The sequence below is a fragment of the Anguilla anguilla genome, chromosome 6 (assembly GCF_013347855.1).
Source record: "Anguilla anguilla isolate fAngAng1 chromosome 6, fAngAng1.pri, whole genome shotgun sequence".
In the NCBI taxonomy this organism is placed as follows: domain Eukaryota; kingdom Metazoa; phylum Chordata; class Actinopteri; order Anguilliformes; family Anguillidae; genus Anguilla; species Anguilla anguilla.
Window position 1 is genome coordinate 14,638,168 of NC_049206.1, and position 24,169 is coordinate 14,662,336.

General features: G+C 42.9%; 1 protein-coding gene across 1 annotated transcript in view; it reads left to right on the plus strand.

Moving 5' to 3' along the window:
• The first annotated feature begins 4,672 nt into the window (after positions 1-4,672).
• lamc1 (laminin, gamma 1) overlaps positions 4,673-24,169 on the plus strand; it is a 67,871-nt gene continuing 48,374 nt past the window's right edge. The window contains exon 1 of the mRNA XM_035423016.1: positions 4,673-5,287. Within this exon, the coding sequence (XP_035278907.1) occupies positions 4,915-5,287 (373 nt within the window). The 5' untranslated portion in view covers positions 4,673-4,914. The remainder of the gene's footprint in view (positions 5,288-24,169) is intronic.

Sequence of the window (24,169 nt, forward strand, 5' to 3'; positions counted from 1 at the left end):
ACACACACACACACACATAATATATATCAAATAAACAGTTAAGAAGTACATTTCTAAATAAATGAAATACATGAAACAGTTGAGGCGAAAAAAAGCAGCATCATCATTATCCTTAACTTCTCTCGAAATGCTGTGGATGATGAATTCACTCTTGTGGCGAAGAATGGGAAAAGTAGCAATTCAGAGTGAAATCTAGAATATTTTGTCAGTACGCTATATTTATACACCCCAGCCACAGCAGACAAATAAGAAGAAATATAGCCTACTGCCTGAACAAATATTGCTGTATTACAGCAATGAAGGAAAATGAGACAACTTGTTATCCATACATCATATCACAAATACCAGTAAAACACAATCAGTCTCTTTTTGTGCTTTCCTAAAAGTAGCCTACCTGTCCTTTTCAGCACCGTCAACATATGCAATATGCTTATTAAAATTAAAAGATAAATTCAGCTTTAGTTTTATCTTTCATTTAATCTTAGAACCTTTTTTGTGACTTACATGCAACCAAAATAAAATCGTATCCGTCACATACATTCCAACATTTAAATGCTACTACAACAACACAGAGGAGCAGCTCTTGTTCACACTGGTGCATATAAATGTCATTACAATAATCAACTTTCTAAATGAACACATATATATATATACACACACATATATATATATATATATATATAATTTATATTAAGAACTATCTTTTATATTATATTAACAGAGCTAGCTGTAAGGTTTTGTTTCCCCAAAAGTGTTGGAAAATAAAAATGACTGCATAGACTGTTTATGCCTCTGTTGAAATAACGTCCCTTAAACATAGTCAAACAATAATAACACTAATTACAATTAGTCTACTGGAAAGATGTGCATATTTCTGAGACCAATCAGAAGGTTTTGTTTTCATCAGTCAGAATGACAGCGTGGCTGTTGATCGGAAAAGGTATGCGAAATGTAATCAGTGGATGGTGTAGAGCGAAGTGACGTAATCCAGAGAGCTGATGGTGAGAACATGCCAATATTTTATGACTGTCTGTCATCATGTTAAGTGTGAATGGTTTGGCCTTTACAGGCTGATGGAAGATCATACTGAAAATTAAATGTAGCAAACTCATATAAATGATCAATTCAATTTTTTTTTGCTGTTTTATTAACAAATAGTCACATGATTTTAATTTTGAATTTCAAAAAGTATCACTGATTAGAAAATGTATTATTAAGCGCCAATTTGTGGAAGTATGATATTGTTTATCACAATTGCAAAACAGTTCTTAGGACCAGAACGTTTATACATTGCATTGGCATAATACAGAAAGCAGATGCTGGACCAGTACTTGCGATAACACTCTCTCCAAACCATGTGTCCAAACCACCTCCCAACTAGATGGTGGACACATACACCTGTGACACAGGGGTATTTTCAACCACCTCTCTTTGTTTTCGGCCAGTCCCTGTGTGAAGGTTATGTTTAAAGAACATTTCTTGCTACTGCACTGGCTGGCAGGAGTCTTCAGGATTTCAGAGTGTCATTTACGCCAGAATTCATGTCCACTTAATCACGGACACAATCTTGTGTGTATTTGAGTGTGCACAAGCAACTGGACCTTATGAGTAGACTAATAGCTAGTGAATTATCCAGTGCAAATCACTGTCCTCATATGTGCCATGAAATAACAGCTGTAAACAGTGCTGTCTTCTAAGCAAATGGCAGGTGCATTATTTTGCCACTAGATGGCGGTAGTTAAAATGACAACGATTGCCTTCATAGGGACGTCTTAAAATGTGAGATAAAACAATGTGCGCATAAGTGCATTTCGTTCACCATTCAGTCAATTTGTGCCCAATTTACTGGGAGTAACATGGATCCCCACCACCCATTGTTCAAATGAATGCATTGAAATATGTGGATTCAAGGAATAAAAGTGGTACAATTTGGTACATATCTTGTAAAAACTTTTTGGACTCTATAATGTCTTGAATCATCAAATTTCTGGCCTCTACAGCTAATGGAAAGTGTGTCATTTTTTTGTAATAAACAAACATCACCAAGCCATGTGAACAAGGATGCATATTGGTCATGAATGACATCCTTGCATGAATGAGATCCAGAGCTGGATGGAAATACATCATCTAAAGCTCAACCTCGCAAAGATTGAGATGTTGTACCTCCCTACCACATTCTTTTCTTCACCTGAAATCTGCATCACCTGGGGTGACACCACACTCTCCTCTTCCAGTGCCAAGAACCTCAGAGTGCTGCTGGGCAACAAACTGGCCCGTGCTGAGAACATTGCAGCAGTGAACCAGGCATTCGGATTCTTCCTTCATATCACCACCTACTCAACCTAGCTGGGGTTTAAAAAAAATATATATTTTTTTTTTACCCAGCCTCCCTGCTTCTGCCATCTCAACCAGAATACTGCAGCTCACCTGATCTACAGTGGCATGAAAAAGTATTTGCCCCCTTCCTGTTTTCCTCTATTGTCCCATATTTGTCACACTGAATGGTTCCCAAACCATCTAACAGCCTCCCAAAGCATTCTAACGTTACTCCCTTTCTCATTTCCCTCCACTGGCTACCTGTTGCGGCTGGCATCAAATTCAAACTCTCAGTGCTAGCCCACCAGGCTTATAAGGGCACTTCTCCAGTCTACCTTCAGGGGGTCATCAAACCTTACAGACCAGCTAGAGTCCTTTGTTCTGTTACCTCAGCACGCCTGGCTCCTCCCCCTATACCTGCCTGCGCTTCCAGGTCATGCCAGCTATGTCCTGCTCCCCAGGTGAAATGACCTCCCCACTTCTGTCAGAACAGCAGAAACACTTCCCACCTCCTGCTGCAGACTGAAGACTCACCTCACCATCCATTATCAATAAAAAATCTACTCTGAACTATAGCAGGGCATCTTTACACTTGCACTGCTTACCCCCTTAATATTACGTTTTTCAATAATTCCGAGAGTCAACTTCTCAACTTTTATCAACGTGAAGCGACCGAATTCTGACACCCATGTGCTAGCAAGTATTTACCAATGTTAGAAACAATATTCAACAATATTGTTGGGTAATGTAAAGTGCAAACAGAAAATTTAATTGAGCAAGCTATATCTACACGTAGTGATTGTGCAGAGCTAGATTACATGTGACTTTAATGGTTGCATGGAACATTAGGTGGCTATTTAATCATTCTGACGATAAACAGCTCAAAACATGTTCCTATTCTCAAAACAAAATGAAGATAGTTATATGTCCTTTTCGGGCGTTTAAATCATGGCCCGTTCCTCTTGTATGTGACAGCGCTGTGTAGTCATAAATGGATAATATATTCTGAAGATGCTAAATATATCTGAGCGTTTCCACAGCGGTATAAATAAAAATAGTCCGCTCCGGCGCACTTCGCTAAACTACCTAGATGCGTGGAGGATGAAACAACAGTAATGAGGATTAAAGATTCCACCAACACTTGGAGTTGAATGGGGATGTTTTATTTGACTGCACTTCATCAAATATAGTCTATTTTCGGTGGGAAAAAAACAAGTTGTTGATTCTGCGGGGGAAAGTCACAGCTCCACGAAGATTTGGTAGAGTGGAAAGGTGACTGCCCTTTCCACAATCAAGGATCTTTTCTTAAAATAGCGAGGAGGTCCCCCAGTCCCACCCTCAGTTGGGGCAAATCTCCCTTCCTTTGTTCGCATTTTGATGACCTCCCCCTATGAGTGGAATTTAGTTAAATGTGATGAAAACTTTTCAACCAGTCTCCAATCGCTGTGATTATGTCTGCTAATTTAACTACAATTTAAGCTTCTTGTTCCGTGCTTAAAAGCCTATTTTTCTGTGTCTCTAAATTTATAGAAGAGCAATTAAATTCAATTCTGTGGATTATTGAATTGATTTTCATCACAATTATTGAACTGCCTGCTTAAAGTATGTTCGAAGAAGAAATGCGCGCTGCAGGTTGGAAAATTGTGCATTTTTATTTTATTATAAGAACGAATATTTCTTTTCAACTGAATTTTATTGAAATTCAATGTACATTCAAAACAAATACTTTACTTCGGGCTACAGTTATAGGCTACTCAAACAAACACCAGTAAATGAACATACGTGTGTTCCCCCCAAAATATAATAGCCCTATAACTGAAAAAAAAGAAAATTTTTAGCCAATATATATCTTGAGAGTGTTTAGGAATACATGCTGATATAAATGTTCCAGGTGTAACATTATACAGACATTACTCATGTTAAAGCTGCCATTGTGGCACATAAATTGACATTTTAAACCAGTATTACACACAGTATACATATCTATACATAATGTATGCAATCATAAAAAAAATTCCTGTTTTGGATTTGGCTCAGATATTTGGAGACTTCACGCATATTTTTCACACTCACTAAAGAACTATATATTTTTTATTAATGGCCCCATCATATGTACCCTAGCAAGCTAGGGTCCAGGTCGTCCTTTGATAAAACATTCGAAGTTATTTCAGGCAATACAATCTTTCAAAAGGATGCAAATGATGCAAACCGTTGCAGAATGAACACGACTTGATCGCTGAGGTGCGGACCAATCCTACGGTCTTTTTGCCTGTGCACCACAGCCTGGCATCAAAGCCCTCCCGGCCGGAAGCAGACGCACTGATTTTTTTAACATTCCTTTGACTTGCGCACTAGGGAGCCAAGAGGGTGTAGTCGGACTCGCAGCTTTTTTCTTGCAAACTTTTTCATGGCGCTGGACGCATAGCACTGATTCGGCGTTGGAAGGCTGGAAAGAACGAAAGAGGGAGGGAGAAAGAGGAAGGTTTTTTGTCCTCCATGGTTTTATTTATTTTTTTATTGAATTGAGTTAGGTAGCTGAAATAAAAAAGTTTGGAAGTGCGACAGTATACGGAAAACGGTCCTAAGATTTTACTCATAATGCATCGGTTTATTTGTGTTTTAACTACATTGACTTGTTTGGTTGCGTACAGCAACGGTGCAATGGATGAATGTACAGACGATTCGAACCGTCCTCAGCGCTGTATGCCAGAGTTTGTCAACGCTGCCTTCAACGTTACCGTCGTGGCGACCAACACTTGTGGCTCTCCACCAGAAGAATACTGCGTACAAACCGGGGTAACGGGAGTCACCAAGTCCTGCCACATCTGCGATGCAAGGGACCCCAGGCAACACCACAGCGCCGTCTACCTCACTGATTACAACAACCAAGCGGATACCACTTGGTGGCAAAGCCAGACAATGTTAGCGGGCATCCAGTACCCCAACTCGATCAACTTAACTCTTCATCTTGGTAAGAACCATTGTTGTCTTCCATTAGGTAGTGAGCTGGCCACTTCTTAATTTTCAAGATTAGTCAGATCTATTACTTAACTGATAATAAAGCGCATTTACTTTGTTTTGCTCTACCATTTTGCAGTTTAAAGGGAAATGTAGCCTATAATATAAAGTTATATGATTGGTCTGCTGTTCTTGCATTAGCCTACCTATGAGAGAGCTCAAGTTAGTGTTCAACAGCAGATAGGATAGCCTACGGCTGCCAGCCCTCTAGCTAGTTCCTCAGGAATTTTCATTCACTGTAACATGCGTGTTGTAGCTAGTTAGTTACAACTAGCCTAGATAAGATGCTTGTCTTGTCGGGTAGGCTATAGCCAACGTATACAGCTGGTAGTTTAGAGATCCATCTTTAATATCTTGTTAGTTCATCTTTATTTAAAAAAAAGTGACTATAACAATATAAGTGGCTAAGTTAACAAACTAGGCTACCCCATTAAAATCAGTCGTAGCTTCCCGAGGCCTGTGCAAATGGCGGAGCATTGGCCAGCCAGCGACTTATAGGTAGTTAATTGCTATCAGGAGTGTCAAAGAAAGAAAAATACAGACTAATCCTATTGCCACTGAAATTTAGATCAGTTTTACACCGAATGACACTGCACTAGTCACATGTCATAGTGATTCAATTAACTGCTAAATTGATTTTAAAAAAATCTCCCAAAGCTTAAGCATACACCGTATGCACATTTTTCCAATGAATCGTATGGTGTTGCAACTAAACACCCAGCATTCTTTTTTTAAAGTTGACTTTACGAAAACCTGCAACAACTTATGTAATTGTTCAAACTACAAAGATTTCTAGCTCACGTGAAGGGTGTGGAGTAAAATATTAGCATTAACCTCTAAGCATAGATCACTGATTTTTCACCCCTGAGGTACCGTGAAGTTTTGCGCTCTTATATGTTGAATTTTAATGGTGTTACGCGAGTGCAAAATTGGACCTTTACACAGCGGTACAGGGGCCTCGTTCTATATTGGGGAGACCGATCGATCACTGGCGAGACTAATTTTAAAGGCAGTTTAATGTGCACCCAGAGCTCACGCGTTAGCAGCTAACCTAGGCTACTTTTAACAAACATTCCCCCCAAAGGCTGCGGGCTCATTCGCTTCTGTCCGAGCAGATTTCCGAGCAAACTCGGTGTTTTGAAAGAAAAAATGTCTTTGCACACTAGCAGCAAAGTTTAGTCAGCTAACTTAAGTGGAGCCCCCTATAAACAGTCATGAATTGCGGCATTTCATTTGGGTTTCTTTGGCATTTAGATGTGCCCTCTGGGGACAAAAACGTTGACGAGAACTTTATTTACATCTTCGAAGTACTAAAACGACAACTTTACGCAGGTAGTTATATTTTATGCAAAATAACTCGGATTTTTACATTAATAAATAGGTAAATAGGTGTGTATTCATAACGCACAATTTAAGTTTTTACCTTTCATTATCGCAAAACTCAAGATGGCGTCCTTTAAGTCTCCGCTATTGAAGGTTATCTTTAAAGCACCAAATAAAGCCACTTATTCAGGTACAACCATCTCACTTTCCAAACGAATATGTACTTAACTATATGTTGAGATTACGTGATGCTGCTGGTCTAAATGTTTCCAGCGGCTTGGCTAGTGTTTCCAATGACGGTAAAATGGAAGCGAAGTTTGCAACATGACAATGATGCCCCTTGTTTTAAAGAACGCTGAATATTGTTACAAATACTTAGTATCGGGGTGTCATGTGTGAAATTTCACACTGTAACTAGCGTCAAGATAAACTCTGAAGGTCTGTTTACGAGCCCTGTTTTAGGTTGAGTGTCTGCCTGTGAGGCTTAATTGATTTTTTTTGTTTCAGATGGGTTTTACTTGTCCATGCGTACCATTTTTTCATTTTTGCGATAAAAAAAAGACATACGTAATGATATGCCTAATTATCAAGAATTTCACTGATTTCTAAATGCTTTTCACATCCCCAGAAAATAACATTGTGACAAACCTGTATATGGGGACTGTCTTGCTGTCGTAGCTGCATGACCTGTTTTAAGAATGGTAGGAAATTGTAAAAAAAAAAAAAAAAAAAAAAAATTACAATGATGAATCATTAAAAATTATGTTTCAATGTGAGTGTTACCAGAACTGATTGTTTTAATGTGAATTAGTTTTAAAAGTTCTGACACATGGTGCCAAACTGGAACACTTTCCCTTTCCTTACAAGGGGCCTGCAGCCATGTAGTCCACCATCTTTTCCCAGCATTGAGAAAAAGATCTTGGTTCTATTTACAGCCTGTTTACTTGTACTGGAAGCACACACCAGCCATTTGGGTGGTTAGGAAGGCACTGAGTCTTGTGGTTTAGAGGTAAATCCAGAATGGAATTTGCCTGGTGAAGGGTTTGTGGTCAAGTAGAAATGATTGTTTATCAGATTGCATTTTCACTGCATTATTTTAATGTAATTAAGCTGGGAAGGTGAATTCAATGAAGCCAGGTGGGTATGCGTGTTCAAGTGAAGGTTGTTAACTGAAAGAGAGTGCAATCAAAATAATAATTTTTTTTTTAGTTAAGAGAACAAAAGAATACTTTACTTAACTAGCATTTAGCAAATGCTCTTATCCAGAGCAACTTAAGCCGCGTTTCCACCGCAGGAACTATACCCCGGAACTAGGAACCTTTTGAGGAACTCAGTGCGTTTCCACCGCAGGAACTAGGGTCTAAATTTAGTTCTGGGGGCTTTGTTTTACCCCCCAAAACGTTCCTGCTCGGGGGGTAGTACTTTCCGAAAGTACAGGAACCTTTTGGGTGGAGCTTGCAGCGCTGAACATTTCTGATTGGTCGAGTACTCGTAGCATTTGTGTTGTATTTATTTTCCGCCATCACCCGCCATGTTTGAAAATATGCAGCGGCAAACCAATTTATTTTCATAATAACAAATCAAACTTGTATGTTATGCGGCGCAGTAGCCTACTTTTGGTTATAGCCTGTCAACGTCTTGGAATTATAACGTGTGCTCTTCTGTTCTTTTCTTGCTTTAGTATTCGTTTTATAAAATGCTAAGCATTCGTGCTGGGACAGCATAGCCTATTACGTAGGCTACCAAAACATTCAAACGGATTAATTCGGTTGCTGAATATTTTCTTCCGGATTTTCTTTGTTAGCCCGTTGTAATTGACTCAAAACGTTTGATACAGTTATGTGAGGTATGCGGTAGTTCTGCATAATTAACATTGGTGATACAGTACAAGCAAACTGGAAATCACCTTCCGCACTTTTTATCCGGGTAAAATAACAGGTTAATTCTAGTAATCTTCCCTTTAGCTTTTTCAGACTGCCGTAATTTTACTGCCATTTTTCAATTCCACGAAAAGACCAGGAAGACTATGGACTCATTTATGGTGCATGGTTCGCATCTGGAGGGCACACTTCGCTGCTCGGCTAGCAGTAACTTCGAAGGAAAGCAAACGGTGACTGTACCACTACTAATTTACATTTTCACGCAAGTCCGAGTTTTCGTTCTATTCTTGTCATTTTGCGATTAGCCTATATGGAATTGACGACGAGAAAGTAATAAAACAGCAAATTGTTTACAACGTGTGCATGTTTTCTGCTGTTAATGAATGTGTTTGAGAGGATATATGAAAATCAATAAAGACAAAAGTAACCATATATAGTCATTGTTGGTAACCCGTTGTATATAAGTGGAATAAACCCCTCCGGGCTGTCCCGGTTATTAGAAAATAATGTAGGCTACTTCGGTGGTAGTATGGGGTTACAGAAGAAATCATATGACCGATGGACCGACGACAATGTCAGTGGGCTAATTTGCCTAATCTTCGCGGTACTTTAGACCCCGGTGGAAACGCAGACAACCATTGGCTGAAGGAACCTTTTAGTTCCTGGTAAAGTAGTTCCTGGGACTGAAAGTTCCGGGTAATTTTGGTGGAAACGCGGCTTTAGTATGCAAGCACAAGTGCAAAGGTCAGGGATCGAAGGGCAGTAATTCCCTAGAGGGGGGTGTATGGTCCTAAGAGACCTGCCGAGTACAGCCTCGATTGACAACTTGTGAGCTACCCTATTGAACATCAAACTAAATTATACAAACCGAAGCGGAACTGCCCTGATGAGAATTATTCTATATTGCAAGAACACAGGCAAAGAGCCATAGGCTCTGAATGCTTGGATGCTAAGATATTTTACCTATTTTATGTAGGTGAGATTGAAAGTGAAAAGTCTTTTTCTGTCCTGAAAGTAAGAAAGTGGAGATGTTTAAATGGTAAATGGACTGCATTTATATAGCGCTTTTATCCAAAGCGCTTTACAATTGATGCCTCTCATTCACCAGAGCAGTTAGGGGTTAGGGGTTAGGTGTCTTGCTCAAGGACACTTCGACATGCCCAGGGCGGGGTTTGAACCGCCAACCCTCCGACTGCCAGACAATCGGTCTTACCTCCTGAGCTATGTCGCCCCTATATATATATGTTTATTGTCTAATTAATGTTGTTTTTACATTTGAACGAATCTGTAGTACAACCATATAGTGGTTTAGTCATGAGGCATGCCCCTTGGTGGAAGCGGTTATTTGATTGTTGCTTTGCCCATCACTAACTCCAGTGGCGCTGAGGTCATGTTAAATGTTTTCTTGTAAGTTGCTATGGCTAAGAGTGTCTGCCAAATGACTATATTGTACATTTTAGCCAGCTGCCAGTCAGAAGTGAATATTCATACAGAACACGCATGCTGTGGCATGCCTCCTGCTCTTGTGTTTAGAGGGGTTGTGTTTTACAGCAAAAGAATATTGAGTAGACATTTTTTTTCATGGTTGATCAATGAGCAAAGAAACACGATTGCACCGGATCTTTGTTGTGAAACTATGATGGGTACTGTAAAACCGGAATGGTCAATGTAATCAGTCTGGCAGGTTACAGAATTGGACAATACCGCTAGATATAGCTAGCAGATAAACATATTGGCTCCTAGCCCACAGGACATCTGTTTATATTGCTCATTTGTCACCAATTCCAGCCATAGACATAAGATGGGTAAGTAAGCAAACAGGGACTGAAGCAGCTGAACTCCAGACCCTACAGGTAGGAATGTGTCCCTCCCTGCACACCAAGCCCTATGCAACTTCTTAATGAGTTTGAACATACTGTGTTCAGTTGTGGGGGGAGGTCAGACGGTGGTCAGGAGTTGCTCAAAAGCATTATCTGTTTACAGTACTTAAGGATCGCACTGTGCAAAGACGTGTGTTTCCTAATAATTCAGATATATATTGTGAGATTTTTTAAAAACTGGTTTATTTAGTGGCCTGAAATGGCTGACTGTGATCATGTAGCTTTTGCAGTCCCAATTCAAATCTGTAATGCATGATACATGGACTCTGTGCCGCAGGGATTTAGATATGATAACATTTCAGAGTTGCCTTGTATTTTTAATCTTTATCGGTGTCCCTATTAATCATAGGGATGTCATTACATCGAGCATATATGCCCAGAGTATTGCCTCTTGTTGGTTACCATCAGTCTATCGGTGCCCATTATGTCAATAAAGGAAGTCAGGACGTGCTGTATTGGTTACATCAGTGTTTGGAACGGGTTGCTTGAAATGAGCCAGAGGCACACTTATTGATGTACGCCTTTGTGGTCATAAGACCCTTCCTTCATAGAGCGCCCTTTCATAAATATTTTTGTTTTTCCTTCAGCTTTTTTAAAATGCAAAGAAACACTCTAATCAAGTAGATAAAATTTTATTACCTGTCATTCTCTGTAAAAAAAATTGTGTGTTGATCCTGAGAAAGTGCTCTGTGGTAACAAAGTATGGCAACACTGGTTTAGCTATATTAGAGTTTCATGGTTTCAAACGAATGGCTACTAATGTCATAAAGAATATTGTTTTGCCAGTGTAGGACATAAAAAATGGCTATTTAAAAAAAAACAACAAAAAAAAAAACATTTTTATGCATATACCAGTTCAGACAAATATCTGAAAATGTTTCTCATATTTATTTGTGTCATCATATTTTAAGAACGTTTATCTGCTGATCTTATATTTGGTTTCTTCGTCTTATGTTGTGTAGCTAGTTGGAACATGCTTTAAATCAAATTGTATTTAAATGAGTATTTGAATCAATGTGTGCTGTTGTGCTAAGGAGTTGGAAGCCTCAGTGGAATGCTGTCTGACTTGACAGCTTCTTCTGTCACACAACACTGAAGGAGAGCTGACCCTAAAGACTGTAAATGCCATCTTTTATTTCTAATCGAACCACAGGTTTATGCGAGGACTTTTCTCCATGGATATGTCTATATGAAGACATAGAGAGGGGGGTGTGGTCGCTGTAGCAACAGCCTTGAGATGCCGTGTTCATTAATTAGGCTTCTTAAGCAGTTTGAGCAAGAGCACCAGGCAATGCTGAAATCAGTCTTCTGGAGGATTGGACTGATGATTCCTACTTTGGGGTTAGGTAAAGAGGGTTTAGATTGAGAAGCAGCACACCTATCTCTGCTTTTTGTAGGACTGCATTTTTCTCCAAACCCTCCGGGCGATGGAAGGTGCCTGAAAACACGACTAGTCCCAAACAGTTTGAGACGTGTGTGAGGGTTTCATACTTTCATGTGAAAAGTGGCCATCGACCGTATCAACTGTTATGACTGAGGTTTCTCTAACCCCCGAAGGAACAACACACCTTGAATTACCCCCCTTCCAGTGAAAATCTAGCTTGCTACCAAGATAGGGTTTGGAGATTTCAGACAGTCTGTGGGTGGGGTTAAAAATAGCTTGGGTTAAAAAAAAATCACAACATGAAATAAAAACAGTTTTATTAAAGCACAATTTCCCCCATGAGTTTTCTCCAGACTTGTGCAGAAAATGTAACCGTAAATGCAACTGAAAATGTAAATGTGATTGCATTTAATCTGACAGTATCTAGCCAAGCAGTTTGAGTATTTTGCACATCTATATCATTAGGGAGGGGGGTGCATGTTGTATAAATAAAGAGAATGCTTGCATTAACCTTTACACCCTTCATTAATGTTTTCTGGATCTTTCTATGTGATTGTTTTCTATTAACTTCACCTAAGTAATGGGATGTCTGCTATTACTTCCAACTGTTGACTCATCCATAATTAATTCCATCATGAGGCTAGGTTTCACTTGGCTATCTGTTATTCGTTAATTTGTGATCTTGTCCTCCGTCCTTTCTACTGCTTAATTGTCTTACAAGGCATGGTTGTTTTATTCTCAATTTAGCTATTGCACAAAGAAGGCATTGCTCGTTTGGAAAAACCAAACAAGTTGCCTAAAACTTACATTGCCCAACTTGTTCTTGACCCTGAACCAATGCATTTTTATGAGCCTCACAAACCGCTCATTGTTGTGTGACTGCACCAGTGCTTTAGAAATGACGTGCTTCTGCTTTAAAGCAGCGTCTTGAGGAGAGCCACTTGAAAGCCTGCCTATTGTGGTGATTTTGATGTGTTAGCTCAAACTCCGCAGTTGTGCATGCAAATTACACACTCTGCAGCTAATTCCTTCACTGCTGAAGAATAGCCATGGGTACAGGTTTAGCTATTTTCACTAAAACATGTCGTCTGTCTTGGTATTAATGCTGACAGTCGTGTTTGCCTGACTTCTGACTTTATGCTGTGAACTTTTTAGATGAGGAATGAACCAATTGTTATGTAATTTTTTCCCCCTTATTAGCTAACAGTCCATAACACCAAGCAGTCTAGCTAGCCAGGAATGTTTGTTTTTTTTGTTCTGGCAAAACCTAGCTGGCTGTGATCAAATCAAGTCTCATGTCATTTGATACAACAACCAGCACACACTCATGCATACATATGCCAAATATTGTGGACTGAACTTTGACCTGTAGTTTTTAAATGCAGTAGAGGGCTTGCATTTGTATTTAATGTGCGGAATTGTGAAAGTTATTTTACAGCATGAATTAATTGTAGGATTTTTCCACTGAACTAATGCGTGGGAATGTCAGAAATACACACGGTCCCAGCCGTCGTGCGCTGAAATTCCTGCAGCAAACGGTGTGTTCCCATGCAGCTGGGCAGTGCAGCCCAGCGCAGTTGCTTTGGGCTTTGGAGTGTTTGTTTATCCCTGGGAAGTAACGAGACTGCAGGCCTCTCCGAGCTTCTGTTTCTGCATTGGCCGCGCCGCAGTGTGGGAACGAAAACCTCCGCAAAGTGAACACGCCTCCTTCCGCTAAACCATCCAATCTGAGCCCAAGGGGCCAATCTCGGTCAGGGCCAAGGTACAGACTTTGGCTGCTCTGAGCTCCGTCTAAGCCAAGGCTAATGTAAACGCATCTGAGGCAATCTTATCTATATCTGTGGTATGCCCAGCCTCATAGGTAACTGAATAAATACTTCAGCCCAACCCAGGTCAGAGTGCCTTGAATGCATTCTGGCCTGAGCATTATAATCTGAAAATAAAATGTAAGTAAATGACAGTAGCAGCAGTTGATTGTATATTATTACAACGTCAGGTGATGAGTGGTACTTGGTACTGTGGTATTACTAGTAGTGATATTATGTACTGTTTTACTGTGGGCCTTATAGTTTCAGAGCTCATGAAATGTCTTAAGCAGGATGTGGGTTGGAACCCTGCATCGGAACCCATAACCGGTCAACAGCCTGTGAGCCACAATGGTTGCCTGTAATCTGTCGCAGTCAACCACTTCTGAGCCACAATGGCTGACTGTAGTCTGCACCCAGTAAGCATCCCTTGTTTCATGATGGTTGCTTGATCATGCAGGCTTTGTTTGTCCACGTCATCCTGGAGGAAATTGCCCTTTTGTCTATGCAGTTGGAGGAAGTTTTGTTGGTTCCTGTCATAGAGTTGAATTGCAATCCCAAGTCTCAACTGCCAGTACCAGCAATGGAATAAACATGACTTGGAAAAAGTTCTGCTACTGCTACTTCTGCTACTTCAGTTCAATGTGTATTTCAGGAATGGAGGATAAGCTCCAAGCCAGTTACGAAATATCGGATTGTGTACTTTTTTTCGGAATGTAGGGCAGCTGTTGGCGCCCTGCTTTAGGAATGGTATATTCCTGTGTGAAACTGACAGTTATTTAAACCTACCCCTAGTCCAGCTGTGCTCAACCGCACTCCCACACATTCTCGCATTCCCACATTCCCCCTGTTTTCCTGCTGGCTGCTGGAACTTGTGCATGTCAAGTTGTACCTTTGGGTCATCCAGCTGTTGGGCTGCCTCTTCACTATTTTTCATCTGTTGAAATACGAGGAAAGAGTTTTCCACTCTCTGTTAGCTGATGGCACATTTGGTAATATTGCTCATGCGTTACAACAGTATACTTTTTCTTCAGTTACATCACTATGCATTTTGCAAAATGTGTGCTGAGAAGGGTTTGATATGAAATTGGTCAATATGAAAGTTTATTGGACCCTCTGTTTCTGTGCAGTCCATTGCCGTTTGCAAATGAAGTTGAGATCTCCCGAGCGGAATTGGTCATTCAAAATAACCCAGGTGATGAACGAGGAGCTGTTGTCTTGGACACAGTGGGTTGAGTGGGATTTGTGGGGGAGGGGCTGTCGGGCGTATTCAGATTCTGGTAAAGGGGAGTTGGGGCGGGGGTTCACTGCAGGCAGGGTGGGAAGCAGTGTCCAGAGGAGGAGTCTCACAGTGGGGGTGGCCTACAGCTTGCAGCTGGTTTGATTTGCAGGGGAGGGGGGTCTCCTGTAGTCCCCAGCTAGCTTTAGCTCTAAGCTTTTTGTTTTGATGTTTTTGGCTGGGTTTTCAGGGCTTTTATCTGCAAAGCAGCACACTTCCTAGATGGGCTGCTTTGGAGAGGAAGCGGACGTGTTGGGATCTGCCTGTGCAGACATCATTTATTCCAGCGAGGTTAGAAATGCACGGGTCCGGGGGGGAGGACAGATTTACGGCTCTTTATTTTTAAGTATACAGGGGAACAGATGTGGGCTTCAATTGTCCAATCCTATAATACCGCTCGGTGTCTGGAAACAGTGATGCATAGGGGAACCTCTTTGGCTCAGTCAAGACCTTACCAATGACCGGGTTCTGATGCTTCAGTTCCCCAAATTAGTGGTGGTAAAGTATTGCCGGTTAATCGTTGAGGGCTGCCTTGATCATTAACTCTATGGCAATGATTTGCAAAAACTGAGAAAGTAAAATTAGGCTATTTGGTTGTTTTCTGCACTGAAATCTGCATGACTGAAAATTTGTGTTCTGGCCTGTGACCGTAAAGCAGTCTCTCCTCCTCACCACACTCGTGTTAGGTCCTCTGTGGACATTTTCTTTAGGCTGATAAATATTTACTGTTGATTTAGCCACATTTGTAGAGAACACCAGAGCGCTCCGATTTGTTATTCGTTTTTGATGTAGATTGAAGTGGGTAACTGTGATCGGATGGCATAATCGGCAAATGTTTGCTTTTTGACTGTTTGAATATGGGCTGTGTGTAGCTCCACTGGGCTTTTGTATAGGGGTGACTGTAGGACATAAATGCTTAAATCAAGTTTAATACAGAGCATATATACTTCAAGTATTTCAACATACTGGTCGTTATCAGGTCCAACACTTACTCTGCCTGCCCTAATAAAGTGCTTCTGCGAGCAGGGCCTTGGCACATATTTAAATGAAAGCCGTTAAATAATGAGATTTTATCTGAAAGTGTGTGCTGTGCGCCCCGGGGCCCTCTTGCTCTGTTTGTAAGGTGACTGAAAAGGGAAAAGTCTTGAGCCTCACCCCTTAAGAGTATATCTCTCCGAGAAGAATGTGCACAATGGAGCGGCCCTGTCCCCCAGGGCGTGTTTTAGCTCTGGAATCCAGAGGAATCCCGGCGCAAGAATTAACGCCGTGCTCTGAAATGACACGCATGTAGACAAACGTGTGCACATATCTGCACTCACTTCTACACGCGTGCCTGTGTAACCTGCACAGACGCATGAATCCATATATGAAAAGTATGAAATGATGGGTGAAGTGGATAATTTGGGTGTGTAAACTGGTGAATAGAAATTGCGTTGGTCTAAAAATAATTTCAGTGATTTCAATGGATCTATTAAGGCATAGGTCTGTTAGATATATTAAGTGACTGTTGTATTAGATGTATTTAAGGAATGGGTTAGATGTGCTCAGCATCAAGGGTGAAATGAGATGTATTTTATATATTGGGCCTAAGTGATGGCTGTGTTGGGTGTATTAGATGTAGAGAGAGTGAGATGTATTGGATTTATATGGACAGGTTCATTGCACACTGACATGCTCTCATTCACATCAGCACTCGGTGCCTTACTACTTACATGCTGTAAATATCTTATTCATTAGACTATGAGAAACGGTCCTGGTGAAATATAGGTTCTGTGAAAGACACATTACATCAAACTTTTCCTTTGGGAGGTTACCTTACAACAGATCTAGGAATGTTTCACTCCTCCTCAGGTGTTTGCTGATGACAGTGTAAGGAAAGAATTGGACTTCTAGTCACATGTTCTGTGCATCAGAAAGTCGGGTCATATGTTGCATTTGACATTAGAAACAGGTTCCTACTAAAAATATGAAAATGTGTAAAGAGGGCTATGGCCATGGTGGGATGCTGACCTACATGCACAGACTAGCCGTTGAGTTCAGTGGGTAAGGTCTCCTACCGGGGGAGCAGACCCCTGCTTTTCACTGAACTGTGTGCAGGAGGGAATTATGGGTATTATCTTTGTCTGGTGTTTGTGTGTCTAGGCTAAGGCTCTCCAGAGTAAAATTTATGAATCTCAATCTGTTTTTGCTTTGGTCCATGTGTCTTCCACATTCGGGTGAGAAATGGGGCCGTTTGCTTACTTTACACATGTGGAGAGGAAGGTTCATCTCCGAGGACACGTGCTCTGTTAATTGGACACGGCTTGTTTGCAAAGCCGAATGCCGTTAAATTAAATTAATAGCGTATGCAAAGCAACTGTAACAAATCGACTGTTGCCTCCAAACTGAAAAATCTGCGTTTTATTAAGGGAATCAGGAGTGCCCCAGTGGACGGTTTTGATGGCATCGCAGACTGAATAGAGGAATAACCTGTTGAATGCGAGGTGAAGGTTTGGGAGTGTGGGAGAGGCCGGAGGAACCCAGATTAGTTCCCAAGGCCTTTTGGCCCTGATGGCAGAAGGACCTTGTCATTTCTCAATAGAGGCCAGCTGCTACAAATTATACCAGCGGCAAAGGAAGAACTGCAGCCTGTTAACACCCAGTGTTCAGAGCTGAAAGGGATGATCTCAGCGTGGGAAGCATGCATTAACACAGGAGGCAGAGTCACCAGCGTTGCTCATCTGCAATACAATGAACGCCGAGCGGCTGTTTCTCCGGCGTATATCCTGGTGCGCACTGCGCGCCGCTCATGAGCCGTACGAGGAGGGAGACCCGACGAATCAGCCGAGCGAACCGAGCGGGGTGTTCTCACCCAGAGAGCAGGGGTTTCTCTACCCCTCTGTTGTCATGGTGAAAACTGTCATGTGGGCTGAAGTGTTCGGAACATGAAGGAATGGCGACAGGAATAAGAACGTAAGAATACACGAGAATGTTTTTGGGGGCGTTCAGTCCATCTGGGCTCAACATTTACGACAGGACTGCCCAGTAGCGCTCGCTCTGATTTGTTTCTGTTGTAACCAAACATCCCAGCTCGTAAAAACTGCGTTTAGCTTTCTGGGCTGACGAGCGGGGCTAAAAGCAGATGAACGTGGTAGAAAGTAGACCCTGTTCTGCTAAATTGGGAAAGATGAGGGAGACTGCGCTGACAGACGAGGTGGCTGTTTTATTGTGAGCTGTGCCCATAAACTCCCACAATCGAGTTCCCACAGTTCCATCTCTTTGGTTTCGGGAGTAAATGTGTTCGTACTGGACATGTGGCTAAATAAACTGCTTTTCTAGCTTCTTCATGCTGCTGAGTTTCCATTTCTTTTCAACCATTTTATACAAGTTTTTCTGAAGACAAACTTAAAAAAATAAAATAAAAATTAGCGTGGGCAGTCATACTGTGGACCATAATCTGTGGAACATGAAAGCTAAAATTGTAAAACCAAGAAAGTATCAGTACTGTTGTGGTATCAGTACAGTGAGTGTCACTGACCACTACATTAGGTACACCTGTTCAACTGCAAACTGCACCTATTAACGCAAATATCTAATCAGCCAATCACGTGGCAGCAACTCGATGCATTTAGGCATGTAGACATGGTCAAGACGATCTGCTGAAGTTCAGACCAAGCATCAGAATGGGGAAGAAAGGTGATTTAAGTGACTTTGAACGTGGCACGGTTGTTGGTGCCAGATGGGCTGGTTTGAGTATTTCAGAAACTGCTGATCTACTGGGATTTTCACACACAACCATCTCTAGGGTTTACAGAGAATGGTCTGAAAAAGAGAAAATATCCAGTGCCTGGCAGTTCTTGGGGTGAAAATGCCTTGTTGATGGCAGAGGTCAGAGGAGAATGGCCAGACTGGTTCGAGCTGATAGAAAGGCAACAGTAACTCAAATAACCACTTGTTACAATCGAGGTATGCAGAAGAGCATCTCTGAATGCACACCACGTCAAACCTTGAAGCAGATGGGCTACAGCAGCAGAAGACCACACCGGGTGGCACTCCTGTCACCTAATGAAGTGGCCGGTGAGTGTATATCAGGCCTGTATTGGTGCTGTTGTGGTATAAACCAGGCCTGTATTGGTGCTGTGGTGGTATAAATCAGGCCTGTATTGGTGCTGTTGTGGTATAATTCAGGCCTGTATTGGTGCTGTTGTGGTATAAACCATGCCTGTATCGGTGCTGTTGTGGTATAAACCAGGCCTGTATTGGTGCTGTTGTGGTATAAACCAGGCCTGTATTGGTGCTGTGGTGGTATAAATCAGGCCTGTATTGGTGCTGTTGTGGTATAATTCAGGCCTGTATTGGTGCTGTCGTGGTATGAACCATGCCTGTATCGGTGCTGTTGTGGTATAAACCAGGCCTGTATTGTTGCTGTTGTGGTATAAATCAGGCCTGTATTGGTTGTGGTATAAACCGGGCTCTCTGTAGAAGGAGTGGCCAATATCATGGTGGTGTTGCTCCACTCAGCCTTTAACACCCTCCATGAATCTGGTTCTCTTTATCCAGTTAGATTACTGGTCCTGATCCTGGATTGAGCTTTTAAACACCTGTTTTCCCACAGCCTCAGCCAAATCTGGTCACAGGGTGTAACTAGGCTGGTTATGCTGCAATGCTTGAGCAGTATGTGCTGCAGATTGCGGTCTGAGTAATGTATTTTCCCCAGCGATATTTATTTGGCCGTAAGTGCTGAATAAAATGGACTCGCTGCTGAGTTTCACCGAGCCGCAGCAACCCTTCTTGCCATTCCTTAGATCTGCAAACGCACGGCAGAAACTTGTTAAGGCCCAGCAAAACTTCAGCAGCTGATTTCTGTTGATTTACGATTGCCAGCCAGGGATTGTCTTTTTAAACTAGTCTTTATTAAGCGCTGCTGTCTGAACTCAGCGGCCTGAACGCCTTGCAGTTCAACACAGCGAATGGTCTCCAGCTATGGCAGCTACGCATTTAATGCAGCTTATATACCATTCAGGCTTTTTTTTTTGCAGCTTCTCGGTGACCCAGAATCCTTTTCTTTCAGGCAGCGGAGCACAAATCCATGCATTATTCGCCTTAACCTTTCACAGTAATTTGGAGTTATAAAAGTATAAAAATATAGGGGCGACATAGCTCAGGTGGTAAGACCGATTGTCTGGCAGTCGGAGGGTTGCCGGTTCAAACCCCGCCCTGGGCATGTCGAAGTGTCCTTGAGCAAGACACCTAACCCCTAACCCCTAACTGCTCTGGCAAATGAGAGGCATCAATTGTAAAGCGCTTTGGATAAAAGCGCTATATAAATGCAGTCCATTTACCAAAAGTCTGTTGTATTATAAAATGGTTTGTTTGCTTGGAGACCTAAACGTATTCCTCGTCAGAACTACCATTCGCGAGGTGTTTCCCATTCGCATTGGCTGTTTGGGGTCAGATTACGGCAGGGCAGACTGCCTGACTCCTGTAGTTCAGCTCGTGTCTCCATTTAAACTCTCCTGTATAAACTCTGTCCCTGAAACCCACTTTGCGGTTTGTGAATGCTTAATCGCATCACATTATTTAGGCGATTTCGAAACTCCTGTGTTTACTCACGACTTTTCCCTCTGCTGGAAAGCGAGCCACTCTCCCCCCCGCCCCCCCTGTCCTCCCCACACTCTCTTCCTCCTTGGAAAAGTCTTCTGTGGAAAAGATGTACTCATGAAATACCTGCCCCAAGGCACCGCCCGTGTGGACTCTGGAGGTTCCTCCTTAGCCCGCGATGGTGGGTTGTTTCCGAACCGGCTGAACGAAAAGCAGTCTGCGAAAGTGCTTTCCGCCAGCCTTTCCAGCTACCGATGCGCTGCAGAATCATTTAACTGCTCCGATTAAACACGTTAGCCTGCCAACCGTGGACGGGAAACTCCACCGTTTACTTTCCTTTAAACACAGCTCTGCACCTTGTTATCCTAAAGCCGCCTGCGGTAGCTTCACATTGGACAACAAGACTGTGTCACGGTGGCTATGTCACTGGGACGGCTGGCACGATGGTGTTGTAGAATTTATCTCGCTGGTCTGTTCATTTAAGGGAAGTGGATGGGTGTGTATTCTGTCCTGTAGAGGTGTGTGTGTGTTTCTGTGCGTGTGTGTGTGTGTATGTTTGTGCCTCTGTGTGTGTGCATGAGCGTGTCTGTGTCTCTGTGTTACTTGCATGCGTGTCTGTGTCTGTGTGCATCTGTGTGTGTGCGGGTTGTGTGTGTCAAGGTCTGCATTGGAACGGCGTTCTGCAGTTCAGCTGCAGGCCTATCAGTTTAATGATATAATTGGATCTGGATGAGCCCGTCTGTAGCCTTGGTGCATGACGGACAGCCTGACCAGCCGCAGTGATACATAGCATGCCGCTGAGCTAAGAGAACGGAAAAAGCTCTGTGTGGCGCCTGGCTTTGGGAAGACGGGGCCGCATTCACGTTATTTCTGTTTGCATGAATGGGTGCCGGGGTTTGGGTGGCCCGTGCGTTCGAGTGGGGTCCCGGAGCTGCTAAGAATAGGCCGTTTTAATAAGGCCCTGGCCTCCTGGTGCTGCGGGAAAGCGTCCGGAGCGAGATCACATGGCTGCCCTCAGCTCGCCGTGCCACGCCTTCCCTGCCACGGCTATATCCGCCCCGGCCGTAAAAAACACTTAAAAATAGGCAGCGGTGGATTACTGTAGCATTACTGCAGGAGCACTCGGCAGCAGATTTACAGTCTGAGCGCAGTTAACCTGGAGGCTCTGCGTGATTGGGTACTAAGTAACGAGCATTAGACCGCGCCATTCAGGACCGCGTTCTAAGCGGTGCGGATAACCAAGGCCTTTCGCGCATGGGAAAGATCCAGTGTTTATGGCTTCAGAAAGGCCGTATCTCTCCGTAACTTAACAGAAGCGTCAGAGGCTATCTGCCCAGGGAGAGTTTGACACTTGTTTACATTCCATTTGGTGAAAAATGTAAGGATTTAAAGATAGAGAATGCCGTGGAGAATCTCCTCCAGGTCTCTCGGTGTATCTGAAGTGTTTGGTGTGCTGTGTCCTAACTGAAGGGCTGTAATGGTCTGTATTGGTTTATAAGGAACTGCAATGCTGTGTGGTAGTCTATAATGAAGCGTTATGCTTTGTAGTGGTCTGTTATGGCATATAGTGGTCTGTAATGGTAATAGTGGTCTATGTTGTGTCGCAGTTGTGTGTAATGGTTTGTAATGGCATGTTAAGAGCAGTGTCTTCATCTGTCCTTGTGCTCAGTGGCACTGCCGGTTCCGCTGCTCTGTGACTGCAGTAGAGGCCACTTCAGCTTCCGCCAAATAAAAAGCCAGGCCGCCGTGTAATGGGACTCCCAGCTGCAGCCTCCTTTGTCCGTCTGGCCAAACATTCTCATCCTCTGGAAGCACCAGGGAAATGCATCGCTGTGTTGCGACATTCCTGCACTTCCACACACGGGCACACACACACACACACACATACACTGTAGAATATACCCAACATTCTCCACTTCCACGCATGCAAGCATGCCCACGCGGACCCAAGTGCACACGGTCTGCCTTCACCTGGATTAGGTTTCCTGTGTTGTTCCCTAGGAATACTGTTGCTGTTCCAATCACTCTGACCTGTAAGTGGGTTATCCTGGCTTTGGGCTGCTTACACTGTTCCCATTGATGGGTTATCCTGGCTTTAAAACTCATTACACTGTCCCCATTGGTGGGTTATCTGGGCTTTAGGCTGGTTACAGTCTTCCCATTGGTGGGTTATCTTTGCTTTAGGCTGGTTACATTGTTCCCATTGGTGGGTTATCTTGGCTTTAGGCTGTTTTCTCCCAGGGTGTCAGTTTGAGTGCTCTGTAGTTATTGTGGTTTGAGATGAAAATCTGATGAAAGGGTGAATTCAGGATCTTCACTGCATTTTCTCCTGCTGTGACAAGAATACTACAGTTGATGTGTGTGGCCACCATTCACCTCAACCAGAGGATATCGCCTTTCTCAAAACAAGACTTTTTCACATGTTTTTACCTCCAATGCTGGGTTAAATTAAATGCTGGTCTCTGACTAACTTGTGGTTTGTTGCGTTCAAATGGTGGTCCTTCCCTCCCTCAGTAGACTGTCAGTCTGTTTTATTTAAGCCTTTTATAGGCTGTGGATTTTCACAGCGCTTGAATGTGTGTCACTACCGAGCTGTGGGGTTCGGAGGCACATTGTCTTGATGAGGAAGAAGTTTGCTGTGTTGTCTTCAGCTGTGAGCTTGAGCATGTGGGAACATTGTTCTGTTTGGCTGGAGACCTGGACTAAGGAAAGTCCTGTTCTTCAGCCTGGTTCTTACATATATGCTGCTTTAATCATATGGTATGTTATCATTGCATAGGCTCTCATTGTTCTGTGGATGAAAGGCCAGCTAAGGAAGACATTCAAATGAAGACCTTATTAAAGCAAAAATGCAGTTGGAGAGGAATTTGTGTAGTGGCGGTGCTTTAAAGTGGTAACCCTTTGAGTAAAGGCACACTGTGCGTCTGACGGCCCTGTGATTAGATCTGGGTCCCGCCCCACCCCCTCCCACCTCACTAAAGCCTTTGTTCTCTCTCCCTTCTCTCTCTCTCCTTCTCTCCCCTCTCTCTCTCTTTCTCTCTCTTTTTTGCTGTCTCCCTCGCTCTTTCTTTGGCTTTTACCATTTTTCCATCCCTGCCCCACAGCCTAAAAGGTTTGCTTCGTAATGGCCTCTCCCAAACGGCAGACTATCCCAGGGTCTTACAGATTCACACCGTAATCACAACAGTCATTCACAAAAGGCTAACTACGACCTGTTGGGTCTCCATTCATCAGCGTTCACTTTGAAGTGGGGTCTTTACATTCTCGGCTCTGGGAGCTAATTGAAAGGCTGATGGGAGGTTGGGAAAGGGGCTGTGAAATCCTAAATCAGTGCCCTCCAGCGGTACCTACAAGCCTTCGGGCCCTGCCCTGCGCGTTATTACACACATGAAATGCTGCCGTCTGCCCGTTATTACACGCAGGAAGGGCCGGTCTCTGCCCGCTGTTACACACAGGAAGTGCCGTGGTCTCACGGTAGGCAGCCGACATGGGCCTGACCCGTTACCCAGAACCCCCCTCTCTCTCTCTCAGTAACAGGCCTTGGGGCTCCCCTGCCCCTGTAATCCTGCTAATTACCTCTATCTGCACAGTCGACACCCCACTAATGCTGGGAGGCGGACTTAGGTTTCATGTTTTTGTGCTTTCGGTCTTGCGTATAATTCATTGATGTGACACAAGACCTAATCAGTCTTTTTGGTTATTTG